The following is a 19,647-nucleotide window of genomic DNA, read 5'->3' as shown; positions in this document are numbered from 1 at the left end:
TCATAATATCTCAATTATGAATCTAATAATCGTTCCTAATTGTACAGCATTACTATATAAATTACCATTTCACTAAAAATAATTTATTTACTCTTTTCGTTTGTTTTTCATTCAAATGATAATGTAATAGTTACTTAACTGTAGCGCCTTATCGTTACATATAAAACACATGGTAACATTATGAAACAAATAAAACTCACTTTGTAAGTAACATTACCCAACAAACAATAAAGTGATGCTCTTCAATTCCTATTTTAATTTATCTTTGTTGTCGGGTTGGCTTAGTATGGTGAAAAATCATGTTCAAATTTTTGAATAAATGTAATTGTTGTTCATCTCAATTTAAATTCCGTGAAGGTCATCAACAAGTTTCACGATAAGTTTAGATGGCTTGAGCCGGTTATCGTGGTGGAGAGGGGAGAGCGATATAGGAAGCTGGGAACATCTCGGCATTAGCACAGTGTTTTCACCGGCAGTGTTGGCCTGAGACCACATCAGCCATGAAGGAATCTGTAGTTTTGTCTCTTGGTTTTCTAACTTTGGTGGCAGGTAAGTGTATACTAATTGAACTCTGTTTTGTATAAATATGTAACATTTCTCAACTATTAATACATTCCAAAAGATTTCCGTTGCCCTTTAACGTTTTATCTCTTTATTAGTATTAATTTCCTAAAATAAATATCTTCAAAATATGCCTTTGCCTGTTAAAAATTTACTTTATCTTTTATCACAATGTAGTCACAGCCAATAAAGATGCCTTTCTGAAGAAAATAAAAACAAAATAGCCCTTCCACGAGAAATGTTAGGCAATTAAAGTATCAATACTTAGAAATTCCTGTAATTAGGCTCAGAGAAAATGACAGAAAATAATTTTATTATTTTTTGGACTATATATATACACACACACATATACATGTATTGTCATGATTCCATTTTCATTTTCCTTGGGCTTGATAGCATAATTATCTCAATGATAGCAACACTGCACACACAGCTGAAATCTTTATAAATTCCCTTTGAGTGATCAAAAATATCTTTAAACTCTTTTCTGTTCAGGAAGTTATCTTAAAATGGCATGAGTATAACATCAATTCTACCACAAACCAATATCATCATCTTAATATAGTTATATGTGGTTACTTATTAAATTAAAATATCAGATACATCGAGATGTAGTGTAAATTTTCACTGTAGTTACCTTTTGGGGTGCAAAGCTCAGTAAAGGCCAAAATCCATAATATTTTTATATTTTCGAGAAATTGGCCCGTAAAAAATATCCCAATTTACCCAAAAATCTTCCAAACAGGTATTTGACTTTGTTATTGAAGTGGGAGAGGGAGGTTGAAAATAGAAAATATTTATTTCGCAATAACATTACTAAATTATAAAAATGTTTCCAAAATTGTGATTAAATTTACCAATTTGTTAGTAAAATGTTATTTGGTTATAATGAATTTCAGAGGGTTTTGATTACTTCGATAATTTACCACCGAAAAGTGTTAAGATATAATCGTAAATCCATAGCTTAAAAGTAAACTTTTCAGGTTTGCGGTATTTTTTCACCGTACGAGTTGTTCAAAGTTACATGAATGAAATTAGCCATGAATACTAAGAATCATAAAGGAACGCCTAAAATTTCAGTTTGGGTTTCACAGTTAGAAGTTTCAATACATACATAACTTTTATTTCTGAATATGCAACATATTTGGTTTCTATACCTCAAAGTAGTCAACAGCTGGAGTGAAACGTAAGGGATGTTATGTTACTATAGTTAATCCAAATACATATTTAAGGTTTAAAGTTAATAAAAACCGAGCCTTATTTACACAATTGAGAAGGTAGAATGTTAGGGAAAATGCGAGCGCATAGATTCGGAGTAGCAGGTGGAGCAATCTGTGTTTGGTTTTATTAATTTCCTTTATTTTTGTGTATCTTCCAGTCATAGCATTTTAAGGTCCTTTTTATGAGGACAGGATAAATATAAATATTTTATTTTTCTCCTAGAAGTGTTTATAACACAATTTAGGTAATTCTTATATTCATACCCAAAACGACACCGTTGATTATGAAAGGATTTGATAATGATAGTAAGCATGTGTACGAAAGACGTTTAGAGGTAATAAAATTATTTTTGTTTGAAAAGAGTCATTTCCCATAATAATATTTTATTAAAAAGGTGTTGCTTTCTTAAATTATGTTTAATTAACAATTTAATTTTCCTCAGTCATAAATCCGTAAAAAAAATCATGGCAGTCTCTAAAGCTGTAACTCACTTAAATAATGTAAGAATTCACATTTTACTTTTCAGCCACTTTCATGAGTGCTTAGTTACAACACTGCCAAATGTTGTACTTTTAATGCATATGGATCGAATACTCCTCATGTAGGGATCGAAAAATTTGGATATATAGAAAATACTGTTTGTGTACGTGCCATTGGCACAATTTGAGAGCGTGCATGCTGAAAATGGTTTCGCGCCAAAGATCTCATCCTTCGATTTGTGATCAGGTTGGCTGTTAAGGAAAGTCTGGAAGTTAAAATATTGTGTCTAGGGAAGCAACATTTCATTGCAAGACCGCTCTGAACCTACAGGTATGATGCAATGATTGTAGGTCATAAAAATGACCTGGTGCAGTGAAAGTGCCTTAATTTGAGCATTCTTGCAGCGATAGACCTGTGCGCTATTTCGTGTCGTAAATCCGCTCGTAAAAAACAGAGAATATAGATAAAACTTTTAGTATACAAGTTTCAAAACACCCCTCTGTTCTTCTGCAACATGTCATCAGAATACATACGGTAGCTTTCCACTTCATCGGCCAACTTGGATTCCCTAAGGCCTCATTTTAATGACTGAAAGTGTGCATTATACTGTGTTGACGTCACCGGTTGTCTACCTCTCCTACCCACAAGTAAACAGTAGAATATACAAGCGTCAATGCCAGACTTTAGTCTGGTTTTAGAAAGTATTAACAATAAAATATAGTTAAATTTAAAGAACGCCTTTCATGATCTTTATAAATAAGACCAATTTAATTATTGGTCTAATTTAATCTAATTTTTGGAAAATTTGAATGCTTTCTAACAATTTACTTAGATACCACACAAACACTAACAACTAACAGATGTTCACGAGATACATTTAGGATAATTTCAAATTTCATTTCAAACCCATAGCAAGCATCGATCAGAAGATTTCACACAAGTTACGACTGAAAAACGATAATATAGCCAAGTCAATCAATTTTTTTCCTCAATGCCAATTTAAAAACAAGTTAACTGATGCTCGATTCGTCACTGAACTCTGATCGTATGTGATAAGCTCTCAATGCCTTGAGATGTCTTTTTTAGCAGGAAAATAGTGGGGAATGATTTAATAATATAACATCACATGTCACCATCTTTTAAACGATAGTCTATATGCTATCTTATCTGTTCAAAATTATTGCCCTAGGATGAAGTAGCTCCTCTATCTATACTTATGTATTTTATTTTTATATTTTATTCTACCTTAAACTTCAATTAAGGGGAAAAATGTTTATGGCAATTCACGTTTAGTTAAATAATAGTTTACACACACCTTGACACAACCAATGAAACCAGAAAGCTTATGAATTACGAAGATAGTTTTTGTTTTCTTTCAACATTCATCAACATTGGTATTGTACCTGTTTAATACAAATATTTTGAAAGCGTTTATCTAAATGTAATTTTACTGATTTTTATGCATATGGCAATCAACCTTTCATATCGAAAAGTTCAAAACTAAGATCTTCACCCGCTGGTAAACATTTGTAAACTTTTTGAGAAACATAAATTCAGTAACACATGACATAAGTTTAACTAAATATTTGTTTTAATTTTAAGTTGTACACTCACGACATTTACACAAGTCTTATAATTTAGTTTCTAAAACTTTAACTTGTTAGTTTCCATTGTTGAACTCTTAACATACTCTTAAGACTAATCTTAGTTTTGATAAAACACCGTGAGAAATTCCCCTCACGTCGCGATGAATCATTTTATCTGACCCTCGTGCCTGAAGTCTTATCAAAGAATACAAAAGAACAATAGACTTTCACCGATACTCACACCGATATGAGCCATCATTTCTCTTACATTATGAAACCATGGATCATTAAACAGTTTGCTCAGATTGTGCTTATCATAGTTCATTATAAAGATGTGTGACAAGGTCCACAGTCCTTACACTGCAACTGATAATGCACTTTCTAACTCTCGCCCTCAGTAAATGAAAACGTTTGGAAAGAAAAAGACTTTAAAACTAAGCTGCTTTAATTTAATGCATAGTGTTAGGCAAGCTAAACTTGACCTTTAGATGTTTAATTAATTAACCTAACTGTCGTATGTTTGCATGAAAGACGTTTGGGTTGATCCAAATCCAAATCAATATAAAAATAATCATACATCCTTCTAACGGGACTAATAAATATTTATATACTCATAAGGAACACAAGTTTCAATTTCCACGCGCTACAAGCAGTGTTGAAACACTGAGCAGGTCATTCCTAGGTCCAGCCAGTCAGATAGCGTAGCGCGTGTAGTCCCAGTTTGCTATGTTAAAGCCTGGCATACACTACGCTTCAAGCAGTGTTGTCAGATCATGCACATTATTAGCCTACTACGTCCAGTCACTCACATAGCGTAGCGCGTATAGTCCCAGTTTGTTTGTTATGTTACAGCCTGGCATACACTACGCTTCAAGCAGTGTTGTCAGATTATGCACATTATTAGCCTACTAAATCCAGTTGCTCACACAGCGTAGCGCTCGCAGTCCCCGTTGGTTAAGTTAAAGCCTGGCTCGCGCTACTCTACGAGCAGTAATAATATCTTTATTGCTTTTTGACAATATATCACATTGTATAGCAGTCGTCAATATATTATTATTCAAACAGTAAATACTCTACACATTCACACACAGTCAGACTTTTAAAGTTTAGTTATTTTAGATATCCCAGCGATTCATTTTAAGCACCTCTAATGAATAAAATGCTTTTCATGTCAATAAGCATGTGAGACTGGTTTTAAATTGGTTTTAATTGTTTGCATTGTTTACACCTTCAGGGAGCTTGTTAGTTAAACTGACGCTAACCTGTGCGGTAAGTGTTTAGACCTTGAGACTATGGACTCTAAAGTTGTCTCTGCTTCTAGTTCCATACTGATGAAAATCCCAGCCTCAAACCTAAGCATAATTCGATTGACAGTAGAGGATCACACCAAACATATAACAACAGGGCAATATCAGCAAACCTAACTCCCAAAAATAATCCCTACACGACTCTATGTAATTCAACTTTGCAATAATTCTAATCGTCTTTTTGGAAGCCGGAAAACGCGTTCCATCTTGTGTTTCACACAGCCCTCTCCCCCTCATTGTCTTAATTCATACGTAAAGTGCGGATATATGAGGCAAAAGTTTGCCGTCGTTAAGACTGTGGGAGAACAGTATTTTGCTAAACTTCACAATACAAATATGCCAAATGTAACTCTGCCACTTATATTGTCAATGTTATCGTCCCAGGCCATACCTCGATCAATGTATATCCTCAGGAATTTAGTAGATCCAGTTTGCTCTAAAAGAACATCGTCCACAATCGGCACTACTGACTGCCTAGCAAATTCCCAAGGTCTTAGGCAGAAACTGATGATATTTGATTTTGAGTGACTTGTTTTCAAATTCATGTCAGTAAAATACTGAATGCACGAATTCAGTTCCACAAATGATGTGACTTCTAAATCTTGCGTAGTTTTTCCTATGAAGCAGAGAGTCGTGTCGTCGGCATACTGAATCAGACCACCATGCTGGATCACTTGAGCAAACCTAAACTAAAAACAGAATAGGCCCAAAAATGGAACCCTGAGGGACACAGGGGGCCATTTTCATTTTACTAGAAACGGCATTCGAAATCAGCACGCATTGATCTCCATTCTTAAGATAAAAAGCAAGATACGCTTTTAGAAGACCCCGGACGCCACATTTCTGTAACTTGTTCAACAACGTTTCATGATGCACACAGTCAAACGCTTTACATAGGTTAAGAAATATGCTGAGCACTTGTTCTCGCCTTTCCAAGCCATCAACAACATTGTTCAAATGACTGTTTACTGCGTCAATTGTTGATCTTTTTTCTTGAAGCGGAATTACTTAGGATTTATAATTTTATTGCTTTATAGAAAGCGTTCAAGCCTTTCACAGAAAATATTTTCAAACATTTTGCCGCACACTGGCAGAATTGAAATTTTACGATAGTTGCCTTTTCTGAAATTTGAATGACTTTAGCTGTTTTCAGTAGACATGGGAAAGTTGCAGATTCAAATGAGAAATTTATCAATTTTGTGAGTAGCCTCAAAGTGTGCCTGATGTAAAGTTTGAGTAACAACACTGACATCCCGTTAGTATCACAAAGTTTCTTTGAGTTCAGCCTCTGTACGACAGCAGTGTTTTCAGATTATGGAGATTATTACCATGTCTAGCCGTTCAGGTAGCGTAACGCTCGTAGTTCCAGTTTGTTGTAAGGTATCTAACCTTCCGTGCCACAGCATGGTACTCACATGTTAGAATACACTAGAGCGTCAAAACTTCCTACGTCAAAAATCCGGACTGCCGATAATCCGGATTCAATACTGGTAAAATATATTTCTTTACACAAGTACGGTATTTTGTTGTACAAGAAATATTCGCCATCTTACCGCATCCGCGAGAGGCGTGTTGTGTAATATAAATAAAATTTACACAACATTCACAGAATATTATTAATTTATCCGCTCCCCTTCAATAAACAACAACGTGATTTATACTCGATTGCGTATAGCTCTTTATTAGTTCTGTGTCATTACCTCTCTTTTTATTCATTTCGAAAATCCGGACATTACAGAAATCCGGATGGGGTCGAAGTTTATCCGGATTATTGACGCTCTACTGTACCTATACTATGTGAATCTACTAACAACTTCATGGTTAGGCACAGCCTGAAACAACACCATTTTAAACGTTGATCTCGAATTGGAGATAGCGCGGTCTTTGACCGTTGCATTTTTAACAGCATTGTCAGTAAGTGTTATTCCTCAGAGGAGAGAAATGTTGTGCAGTGTGCAGACTCTGTCCACTGAGGAATACCACTTGTCCGAAGTTATAAACTCGGTGACATATAAGAAAGAAGTAAAAATACTTTTTCTGAACTTCACGTTATATACTGCACTGATTTGTAAGCATTATCTGATTAACGATTTAGATTTGTCGAGTTGAAACAATTAAAAGTTCAACACCACAAATACTGAAAATTATACCTCTGAATTTAATATTATATATCCTACGACTCCCAAAGAAGCTATTCATCTCAAAGTCATAGTAATAACTACGAGAGTAGTTTACCGCAAGGTTTACCACCCGATTCCAAGTTTCTATTTTAGATACCCAAGAAGTATTCTTGTAAGCTTGTACTAGTTTATGGTATATATTTTATGCTTGACGATGTTATCTAATTTAATAGTTCTATGACGCAATTAACTGTAAATATTGTATTGTTTCCAAGCTGGACTGTACATTAAATTATATAAATTAAAAGTTATAAAATTAAAATAAATAACATTTATTATGTCAAGAGTGGTCACACATTCGTGGCATAAACAAAGCATGGTTAGTTCGCGTAGTATATTATGATTACATTTAAAGATTTAAATTATCGTTACATTTTGGTTGCATTAAAAGTGTTAATTTCTTTACGATCTCCTGGTAATGAAAGGGTAATCAATAAATAACTAACAGAAAACCCTAACAACAGGAAAAAACCTAACGCATGTTTTAGGACGGATATTTTTGAAGGGGTATACGGGTTCAACAGCTATATAAATCTAAATATTTTAGTTTTATCACTTGAAAATCACAATGATATTACAATAATAATACACGCACTACAGGACGCTACATATTACGTAGTAGCACGTATAGAGTTGGTGATGGAATTTTGTAAATGAATTTCGTGAGTAATGGCAGACATTAACGCATACTGGGATAATTTCTATAATACATTATTCATTTAAAAATTAGCATAAAATAGCATTATATAATTAGCACATTTTATGCTGCTCTTTAGGGGAAAAGTTTAGTTTAAATATTTCAATCTATAATTTTTTTAACCCTTTTACAGTCTTCATGAATCTTGATATCCGCGTTATGTAGGAGTAAGAAGGAGACCGGCTCCTTTATAAAATAACCGAAATAATATGGTTATTATTATATGGATTGTTTGGAAAAAATGTGATGGAATGATATCGTAGTAACTCTTTACATAGGTTTACACTGTCTAATTTCCATCCATTGAAGATTGACTTGGACCATTAACGAAGTTGTACCACTGTTCCAGGTGCGTGCAACGAGTACGCGAAGAACTACTACGAGACCATAGGCTGCACACCGGAGAGTCATGACGAGACGCGATGTCCCATCAGCTATGATTGCAGTGAGTACCAGAGTAAACCTTGCTAAATGCTGAGAAAAATGTAGTACCGGATTATGAATCACTGTGAATGTAACGAATAAACCCCCACCATCACGAACAACCAGCGTCCTATACTCAATTAAACTCTTTTCAGGCATCAGATGAAACTCATAAGCACTGAAATGTTTAAAATGGTGATCATATCAGGGTATTAACATTTTATGAATGTTTGGCTTTACGTTAACCAACTCTAGTACTCATACTCGTTTTATAAAAATATATAGCTGTTCAGTTCAAATATAATCTTATAAATGTAAGTACTTCAGTTGATTTATGTTAGTAAGTATATGTCAAACACCTCATTACAGCCGTCTCGTCGTTTTACAGGCTTTCATGCAACAGAGAATTTGTGGACGAATAAAGTATAACAATGCCAACAAAACCTACAGTAATTTAATCATTTGAAATTTGGATTGTAGATCATATAATATTTTACATTTCTAAAGATAAACTCAAAAAATGAATACGATATTCACACGTCAGAAGTGCGGTTCCCTGAAATATTTTTTATCAGTGTTCCAATGATGATCCTGAATTCACTTTTCGAGTCGATATTATGAAAGGCCTAATGTAAAAATAATGTTGTTTATTTTGTATATTTATGAACATTTGTTCAGAAAGTTTAAAAAAATTAAGAATGTGTATTTAGGGTCGTCCAAGATGTTTAAAATAAAATGTACAAACATTTTAAACTTCATTTATCCTGGCCTATGTAGTTAAGAGCTGTCATGAACCTTTTACTTGCGGACCCTCATAATGTAATGACAAGTTGTTTATCAATGCACAATCAAATTTTTATAATCGTTAAACAATTGCATTATTACGTTTCAAGATATTTTGTACATACAGTAAAATAAGTTTTACAATATATAACAAAGTTGGTGTCAGAAATCATCAATTCGTCATTAATAATCTTTGATTATCGGTATTGGTTTATTTATGTCAAATGTTTTCGTACTTTTTCATAGACTGGTATGTAAGGTTTCAGACATAACTTCGGTTTCTGAGAGTGTACTTGAGGAGCAAATTATTCCTTATACAATTCATCATTGTATGATTCACCACAAAGTTACTTTAAAACTCTACAAGTAAACATTTTCTAGGTGTATTGAGCCAAAGAAGTCCAGATAAGTGCTATTTCCAGGGGAGAGCTTACGATGAAGGCGACACACTACAGGACAGTCCACCATGCTTGGTACACTGTAAGTGTGAGAAGTCTCCACAAACAGGTGGCAGGTAACTGGGCTTATTGTGACTCACTCTTAAAATACAAATTTAAATATTCTCAACTCAAAGAATTTATTAAATGTGTGTTCTGTCTAAATTTATTTGTTTTATAGTTTACAATGAGTATTTGAAAAAATGCGCATGGTACTGTAATTTATCGAAGAATCAGGACAGTTTTATATCACACATATGTTACTGGGAATTCATTATCGGCCTCTCTGAGATCTTTAGTCTGTGTATTGTATGTAATGGCGAACCTCAACTCTTTGAAAGATTGACAATAGAGAAGCAACACTTACCTGCAGTTGGCAAAGATTATAGGTGTAGACCTGTAGTTTTGTTTAATTGTTGGTTTTTCAGACTGCAATTTTCCTGTATTCGAGTCGAGTGTCCAGAGTTTTTCAGACGCCCTCCACCACCCGGCTGTTACAATTTGTATGAACACGATAAATGCTGCAGTGTTGGGCGTGTTTGCGGTGAGTAAGGACACTAAATTACTTAAATATGTTGATGAAGACGAGCGAGCTTAAAAAGTAAACAAACGTGTGAAACAAAAGAGTCAAACGATACTAAGGCTAGTATTATAATACACAACTGATAACAAAATTGAGAGTGTAACTTTATTGAGTTTATGGTGTATCCTACATTTTTTGAAGGCCTCATTTTTGGACACGTCTTGCGATTTAAACTTAACTTCTGATTTTAACTAACAGAACTGTTAAACTGAAATATCGTATACGTAAATAAATAAATCAAATTCCACGAACTTAGCACAAACAGCAACGTAAAATACTTTCCAATGAGATGTTACATAATGGAATTACAGTTACATACCTTGTACCTGAAGAGAAAATAGTTTTTGACAATAACCTCACCGTGAAAACTCATTTTAAAGGTCTAAGTAACAGAAGAATGACGGTTAACAATTAAAGATCTTCATTATGGTTTCATCCAATAAAGCGTCCATCTTTTTATTAAGAATTTTTATTATCCTGAAGAATTTTATTTTTGTTCAAAACGTACAAATTTTGTGTAAAATAGCTCTAAATTGGGTTTCTTTGTATCGTTGGGTAAGTCACCTTTCTCTCTTACAACAAAACTACTAAATAGACAGTGTGGTCTAAATTTGTTATCTATTAGCCAAAATAGAAAAAAATCACTTATTATAATTTTTTAATATTAGAATTTCATTATTTTAATATTTTATCAGTTATTAAAGTCTCCATTTAATACGTAATATTTAAGAACTGTAAACTCATCTGTACATTTTTTTTATGCATCCGCGAAGGTGTGTAAAAAGATCGCAGTACAGAGACCATGGTTTAGACTCAATGGTTCGGTCTAAAAGGTGAGAACGAATCATGTTTTCAATTCTTCTTACAAGAAATCTCTGTAGATAATTAAATGTTATCATAATAACATAATATTTTAATATTACCGTAAAGAGTTGTTATCACACATTATTTATCAATCATTTAATTAGCGGGGTGTCAATTACTGTAGTCAACCACAATCGATATTAAGACAGGATAATTATACAGGTTTTTTTGAAATCCTAAGAATTTCTGGCAAATTATTACAGTCTTCTAAGCATTTGTTTTCCAACAAACATGGATGTAGATAATGTCTTTACATACAGGGTGTACATAAAGTCCTGCACGGGTATAATAAAGAAAACCTGATAACAGTAACAATTAGAAATCTCTTATCTTTGGGTCGCAGTTAGGACTTTCCTATTAGCCGGTCTATTCATAGTATTCTATTTTAGTTTTCTTGTTTTAGTAGTGCTGTCCATCCCGCATAGGTCAATATGGACATCATTTTAAAGGGCTTACCTAGCAGAGTTTAATGCTGCAAACCGCACTCAAAAAGATTGATCCAGTACGAAATGGCGGCTGTTCGAATTGTTCACCTCCGGTTATTTGACAGTTGGAATGACGCACATAAAAACTATTAACAGAATTTTGCAGATCAAATTGAGGAATCGTCTGACATTCATGAAGTATTCTTTGTCTTAGTTCATTTAAATTTTGAGGCTTAGTTTTGTAGACGTTGTCCTTAAGGAAACCCCAAACAAAATAGTCTAATGGAGACAGATCTGGTGAACGTGCTGGCCATTCTACAGTCCCCCGCCTTCCGATCCACCTTTGCCAAAAAACTGTGTTTAAATAGGCTCTTACGTCGATGCCGTAGTGTGGGGGTGCTCCGTCCTGTTGAAACCAGATATTCTGGAAATGTTCTCCAAACATGTTTCAAAGTGCTGGTGTAATTTCATTTTCCAGCAAACGTTGGTATGATATTGCATTTAAATTTCCTTCAATAAAGAAAGGACCCACCAACTGGTTTCCTATCACACCAAGCCAGGCATTCACCTTTAGTGGATACTGCGTATGTGCCTCCCGTATCCAGTGAGGATTTTCGCTACTCCAGTAACGGCAATTGTGCCTGTTTACGCTTCCATTCAGCATAAATGAACACTCGTCCGAAAACACAATATTGATTACATTAATTTCGTTGCGATCTATTTTGGCCATAATAGTTTCACAAAATTCTATACCTCGATCGAAATCACCTTCTTTGAGTTCGTGCACCAAATGAGCTTTATAAGGCTTAAAATTAGACCCTTTTTTAACAGACGTAACCGAGATGTCATGAGTTTGTGCCGCTGAGCGTAGGGACTCTTGCGGATTCTCAATTCTAGAAAACTAGAATAGCCTACTATGAATAGACTGGCTAATAGGAAAGTCCTAACTGCGACCCAAAGATAAGAGATTTCTAATTGTTACTGTTATCAGGTTTTCCCCGTTATCAATATATTAGGACCAAATTTGTAACCCTTGAGGATAACTAACGACATAATCCACTTCTGAACAACTGACAATCATAATGTAGTAGTTAGGTGCAGAATTCGTTTGGTTGCAGTTTTGCTTTACTGGGGTTATGGCTACTAATAAAATGTAAGCAAGTAAAACCTTTGAACAGCCGCCATTTTGTACTGGATCAATCTTTTTGAGTGCGGTTTGCGCCATTAAACTCTGCTAGGTAAGCCCTTTAAAATGATGTCCATAATGACCTATGCTCCTATTTAAGATTTCCTTTTGACTCCTTACGGGACGTCCCCATGATATTACAGAAAACTGATAGTTCCTTCATAAAGTAGATTTTTACGTGTAGTATTGATGTACCAAATCTTGTTGATTTATCTGTTATCGTTCAGAAAATATTATACCCGTGCAGGACTTTATATACACCCTGTATTTACTTACAGCAAAATATTTAGGTAAATTAGTCTTTAACTTAGTTATAGCTAATTATTTAACTTTAAAAATTATTAATAACTTTTTTAACTTATACATTGAGATACGGACAGGAAAGTTAAAGTAATAGCATCAGATTTATGTGTAAAAATAACGTGAAGTTTGAATGCTAAAAGTACCCAGTTTGCATACAATACTAAAATCTTGTCTATGAAGTGGTAGGGCAAATATTTAATCAGCTGTACCATCTCGTCAGCTGGTGAATCGTTTTGTCGACTGTTTCGGTTGTCAGTACATTATTTACTTACCGCTAGCCCCTCTATCTTATAGTTGAGAGTTATTAACATATTTACTAATGATATGTATAGTGATATAGATATACTTTATGTATGTTTTGCAAAATGAAGCCAAGAGTGTAAGAGAAGATACAGTGGTTGTTGACAGTACAGAAAAATCTCATAATGAAAAAGAGAAGGTATAGAAAGACTTACACGGTGCAGTTTAAAAAACGGTTCTTTCTCAAATGATAAATACGAAGGTATTAATTAAAATAAGGTAGATTTAAAATAAATCGATAAGGCAGATTTAGCATAACTCAGATATTATTATAATAATAATCTTAAGACAACACAGTATATCAGAGAACATTACACAAAGAAATTCATTCATAGACAAAGAATCTTGGATCCTACAAAGAAAGACAAACAATGACAATAAGTCTCAAATACTCTTGCAGATAGCCTCATCCTCAACAATTCGTTAACAAAGTAGACTACCTGTGTTTAGTAGATTTAATAGAAAAATATGATTTGATAGCAATTTGTATCAATTCATTATTTGAAACTAGTGAAACTAGTTTATACAACTTTTTATGCATGTTATTAGGGCAACAGAAGGAGGTCGCTCAGCGTTGTGAGTACAAAGGTCAAACATACAATATAGGAGAGAAATTCTATCCTGACGAGGAGCCTTGCCGAAAATGCATTTGCCAGCCAGGCTTCAACGGTAAGTACTCGTGTAGTGCCTGTCCATAATTTAGCCCTGCATATCATCCCTGCTTGTAGGGTGTTTCTAAACACTAGGGATTCTATCTATACACATATGAAGTAGGTATTCCAACTTTGTTGTTTAAAAAGACCAATATGTATATACGGTATTACGTGAGAAGAAAAAATACTACACCAAAACAAATAAGTTCGTATGAACATATATGCCCTATCTTGTTTCATTTACGTATAATATTTTTTTCATATGCATTTTGTTTTAAACAGTTTATGTGAATAACTCGAACTTTTCGTTTTTTTCATTGTTACAGCTTACGGATCACTATTAAAATATGATAAAAGTTCAGTTTACCTGGTCCGTCAAAATAGTCCTTTATGCGGTCACTACGTTACTGCAATTTCGTTACAATAATTGTAACATCTTCTGGTGGTAACATAAAATATGAAACTTTTATTCATTTAAGCGCATCGAAAGGAAAAACAAAGACACAACGCGTAATCAAATTGTGTCGCATAAGTTAACTGTTTATTTATATAACTGACTGAATAGAAACTAACTGTTTACGTTTCTTCTTTAGGATCTTTTACAGAACCGACGTGCCGTAAATTCAGTTGCAATTACGAGCTAACCTACGTCAGACCAATTACGGATGGTTGCGTACCCGTGTTCTATGGCGAGAAGAGATGTTGCCCTATTGAATGGAGGTGTCGTAAGTATTGGCAAATAAACTAATTTGAGGTTCTACACAATAATATAAGAAGGTAAGACCCATTTTTCTTGACAAGCTATAAAGAAATTCTAATTTCGTAAAAGGAAAAAATATTTTGCCTGGCTTTCACGCCATGCTAAATTGGATCTTCGTCAATGATAATTACAGTTTCCCTATAAAGACAGTGTAATTTATTAGTTAGATAATTTCGCTCATACTCTGTGTATCTATATATCCCTTGTGGTCAAGCTAGTCTAAATCTAATTGCAACACTGAACAGTGGTAAGTATCCGTAGATACTTTGTTGTTACCCATTCACTATAACCAAATAAAATCCAAACTTACAACAAATTGAATTACACATAAATTTTAGGCCATAGTTAGTGTAAATCTATTTAATAACACATAATGTTGACTGTTTATGTTTTGTTGTTATCTAGCTAAAGATTCTGACTCCGTAATTACACAAGTATCCAAGACCGGTCCAGATTCAGGTAAAGTAGTATTTGTACAATATTTTGTATTTTTTCAATATGTGTTTTGTTATATTAAAGTACCCTTAGTTGTAGAAATGTAAAATCGTAAATTAAAATCATAGTTAATAGCATTATGAAAAGTCAACCAACTCGTTCAGCCAAATTACGTACATTATTAGTGATACTGTATTATATTGTAGGCATATAGTATCTCATTGCCACATTAAAAATAGAAAATATACAAAAGTCAGTTAGATTTTATGACTTGATTCACTACGGTTCAAACTTCGACAGTAAAACCAGTCGGTTCATTATGTTTTAAACATGACAACAACAACACAATGTATGTATAACGGAACCAAAAACACAAATCGTGCATCTAGCGTCCAATACGGCGGTCGCTGAAACTAATGTCCAATACCCTGTATATATTTTGTTCCTCTGTGGTATAATGTTTACTCTCAAATGTTTAGGGTACTTTCCCTTTGACGATAATTCATTAATAAGATAGGTTAAATCTCCTAAAGCATACTGACTCACAGCCTTTATTATTTATGTAGATATACGGTCACTGCCAATTGCTTTGCTCTTTATTTCGTTCGCAGCTGAGTTTCGTTAGCTCGTTAAGTAACTGGACTGCATTTGATCCTTTCAAGAGTCGGAGTAGGTATGTGGCTCATTACTAATCTGTGATTTCAAATCTACAACTGTATCTCCCAGACAGAGCACTGAATCCACATAATTTTCTAAATCAACGTAGAAGGCTGAGAGGGATGCTTACCTCACAGTTGGAGGCCTATGTACGACGCAGAAACCATGCCTTCGCCCTTTAATTCTCAGAACACAGAGAGTTTCGATACCCGGGTCAAAATCCTTAGTTCGGAGACACGGTTCATGAGGAATATTATCCTTAATATATAAAACCATGCCACCTTCTGTCCTGCCACGTAGCTGGGTTTGAAAGGTGTGACGTCACTCTTCAGCATCACGCACCCTGGTACTATCATGTAGTTGTCTGAGGGAGTGCCAGGCCTGTATACCATTTAATTAATGTCAGCCTTTTAAAAGCTTAGAGGAAATATTTCTTAGTGTAAGTAACGACTGTACGTCTGACTTATCACATGCAATCTACCGACCCTACAGTCTAGCATTTCTCCTAATTATCGCTTCATATTCTTATTAATTTAAAGAAAGATTACTTCAATAATTACTTGATTTTTCCTTCTCGATGGTGGTCGCTTTGGTGGTTCGTGAATACTGAAACCTGTCTACAAAATTGTAGTCAAACCACAAAATTCCACAAAAGGAAGCTACAAAATATTCCAACCGCAAAATAATTCACTAATATGTTTTTAAATATATAAGAAACAAGAGGAAAAAACTAAAATTTAATTAAAAACAACTCCCAACTAATTAACATTAAGCCGATACAGTTATTAATAAAATATATAAAACAATCTACATCAAATATGTAAAAAGCCAGAAGAATTAAGCACGTGTAGACTGAATGACTTACTCTTGCAATGAAGGAGGAGGAGCTCTTCTTATTGGAAATATCAATCTTCTATTATTTTACAAAAGAAAACTCACAATTCTCCAATAGTCTTTTTTTTAGAATTGTGAGTTTTCTTTTGTAAAACGATAGAAGATACTTACGCTTACTTTGAAAAATACAGGTCAGAATAAAATAACACTATGATTTTTCTGTTAAAATATGTAGGCCTACCATTAATACCACAACCTATAACCTTGCTAATATTGACGCAAATTAACACTTATGTATAAAGCTTGCGTCAATACTCCAGTGATTAGAGCCGATTTCGATATACCTCACTGAATAGAAATGGAATAATTTTACTCACCAATTCTTATTATCATTATATTATATTAACTCTACTGTACATATTATAATTTACTCCACACGTTATAATTTAATTTAACATTCACCACGTGCTTATTAATGCTTATATTGCTTACTTGCTATGTGTGAAGATAACGAATTTACCGTTCTTTTTTCAGGTAAAACTTGTCAGTTCGGCGAGTTGACATTACGTGTCGGAGACAAGCTGAACAGCCAAGGAGGAGTCGAGATTGAGTGCACTTGCACAATTCCGCCCCATCCGTTGTGTGTGCGAAAACAATATTGAGCTGGAGCACCTGAATGTGATTGAATTATTTAAAATGTAATCTTAAAAATATATGATTTGAATTAGTTGTCACCTTCATTGTTACGTTTATGTTTATTTACGGACAACTTAATACCTTTATTATTTTCTCCGCTTTGAGGAAACTCAATCATTTACTATACCTGTATTTATTATTGGGGGGTATGTAAAATTAATAATAGAGATTCATTATATTTTTAGACTTAATTCGTGTCACTGTATAAAACATTTCCCAGTGTATTTATTTCTTTTATCTAAATTTATGTAACTTTAAGATAACCATTTCATCTTACTATGTTTGCATATTATTCTTAAAGCTTTTCCTCGATACTCAAATCTATACTCATTTCTTGACAGTAAAATATAATGTATATTTTTTTATTCCAGTGGGTAAATAAAAAACGTAGGCATGATTGACCGGAACAACATTTTAGATCCACTACATTAATTCCGACTTCATTTCTTATATGTCTTAAACGTCATGTTAAAAAAACGTTTATAGAAGAAGGATATGTTTAGTCCTGTAAGTAATTGATATAATTTAGAAAGAAGTATGTATTTTTAAAATCTCACATTGCTTTTTGGTGTTGCAAGAAACTCGGATATTTTTAGAAACGTGGGAGTAGTGCTTCTATTTGTACAGCTTCATTTTGTATAAATAAAGTAATGTGACAAATTATAATCGATCTAAATTTAAAATGAAATTAATTTTATGGCAAGACGCCATTGAGAGGAATTATATAAATATAGAGGTGCATCCTATAAAAATCACCATCACGATGAAAAAAAATGTAACTCGTTAATAAAATCATGACAATACCAAAATATTACAAATGTACATCCAATGAGAGAACGGCTAAGCGAACTAACTCCAAGAGTGCGGCTTCCAAGTTTGAAGGTTATTTTTGACGATGGGAGGATTGTGAAGGAAACAGGATTTTTCCGGACATTTGCCATCGTTCAGTGAAACAAAAAATCAGTAACACTACGTTTCGAGATCTGCAATCTGATCTCTTCTTCAGGTAAAGAACTAACCTAATACGTAGTGTTTAGTAAAGAAACGTAGTGTTACTGATTTCTTGTTTCACTGAACGATGGCAAATGTCCGGAAAAGTCCTGTTTACTTCACAAGACCTGAATCACTTAAATTTATAAAATAATATTCAAAAGGAGTAAGTTAATAATAATAATGCAGCGATCAAATACCCAGACATCAAGTGTGTAAGATAAGAGTGCATGCAATATTGGATATTTATTTCAGGGTACACCATGGTCACACTATCTTAACAAAATTTGATTTTCAGCAAAATCCTTAAATTTAAAATATTTAAAAAATGATCCTCATATAGCAACATAAGTTTAGAGAAGAGATGAATAAATTCTTAAATTCTTATTATAGAGTATATTTTGTTTAACGGTTAGTGTTATTAGTAACATCCTCTGACTATATTATGAAATTATAACGAGGTTATAAAGGATTTTTTTATTAGTTTCCCAGATGATAAGTGGCCATTTTTTATTTCAGTTTACTTAATTTCACTTAAAGACCCATATTCTTGGCTACGGGAAAACAAATTAGTCAATTTCTAAAATTTCTTATAAGGCTTACTCATTAAATAAAAATAAACCAAACAATTTTTCCAAAGTTCAAGATTAATTTAAATAAAATAAAATCTTTCGGACTTCTCAAAATTAATGTAATAACATAACACAATTTAACAATCAAAACCAAAAGTTGTAAAATAAATCAAAACTAATAATTTCTTTGAGTACGTTATAAAATCTTAATTGTATCAAAAGATATTCACTTCTAAAGTTTCCTGGAAATGTTTACTTTCGAAATAGATTCTTCTTCTTGTTTTTGTAGTAACATGTGCATTTCCTCAGTACGCACAATCTCGTGACGAACTAACTTAAATGTAATTTGTTTACGGTTTGTTTCCTCGTGTTACTTCTTATGGCAATAAGAGCGCAGTTCGGCCGCACCAACTACTTTCAGATTTCAACAAGAATTCAGAATTCTTTGTTACTAGAGTTGTACTGACTCAACTAGATTCAATATCTCTTGTCAGAACACGATACCATCAATTGTGCCTGCATCCGTAAATACAAAAACTTCGACATGCTCCCTATGGCTGTATAATTCTAATGTAATATTCAAGAAAATATATTTATATTTTATATGTTTTTATTTAATATTTTATTAATTAAATTGTTCTTAACACTGAAAGGTGACAACCGTACATAGAATTGTGGTGGTATTCATGTACAATTCATATTCATATTCAAATA

General features: G+C 33.4%; 1 protein-coding gene across 1 annotated transcript; it reads left to right on the top strand.

Annotated features, from left to right (window-relative positions):
* Window positions 1-422: 422 nt before the first annotated feature.
* Window positions 423-17,415, top strand: LOC124369227 (kielin/chordin-like protein). Its single transcript, XM_046827101.1, has 8 exons — window positions 423-549; window positions 8,382-8,477; window positions 9,620-9,752; window positions 10,104-10,219; window positions 13,886-14,005; window positions 14,583-14,714; window positions 15,155-15,208; window positions 17,210-17,415. Exons 1-8 carry the CDS (start codon window positions 501-503, stop codon window positions 17,335-17,337), a joined length of 828 nt encoding a protein of 275 aa, XP_046683057.1. The 5' UTR covers window positions 423-500; the 3' UTR covers window positions 17,338-17,415.
* The last annotated feature ends 2,232 nt before the right edge of the window (window positions 17,416-19,647 follow it).

The sequence above is a fragment of the Homalodisca vitripennis genome, chromosome X, assembly GCF_021130785.1.
Source record: "Homalodisca vitripennis isolate AUS2020 chromosome X, UT_GWSS_2.1, whole genome shotgun sequence".
NCBI lineage: Eukaryota > Metazoa > Arthropoda > Insecta > Hemiptera > Cicadellidae > Homalodisca > Homalodisca vitripennis.
Note: the sequence above shows the minus strand (reverse complement) of the source record. Positions and strands in the feature narration are given on the sequence as shown.

Bases quoted from the DNA above. Each gene is read 5' to 3' on its own strand.
- LOC124369227 (XM_046827101.1), top strand. From the start codon at position 501: ATGAAGGAATCTGTAGTTTTGTCTCTTGGTTTTCTAACTTTGGTGGCA. The intron at 550-8,381 runs GTAAGTGTATAC...CCACTGTTCCAG, and splicing joins TTTTCTAACTTTGGTGGCAG to GTGCGTGCAACGAGTACGCG. The intron at 8,478-9,619 runs GTGAGTACCAGA...AACATTTTCTAG, and splicing joins TCCCATCAGCTATGATTGCA to GTGTATTGAGCCAAAGAAGT.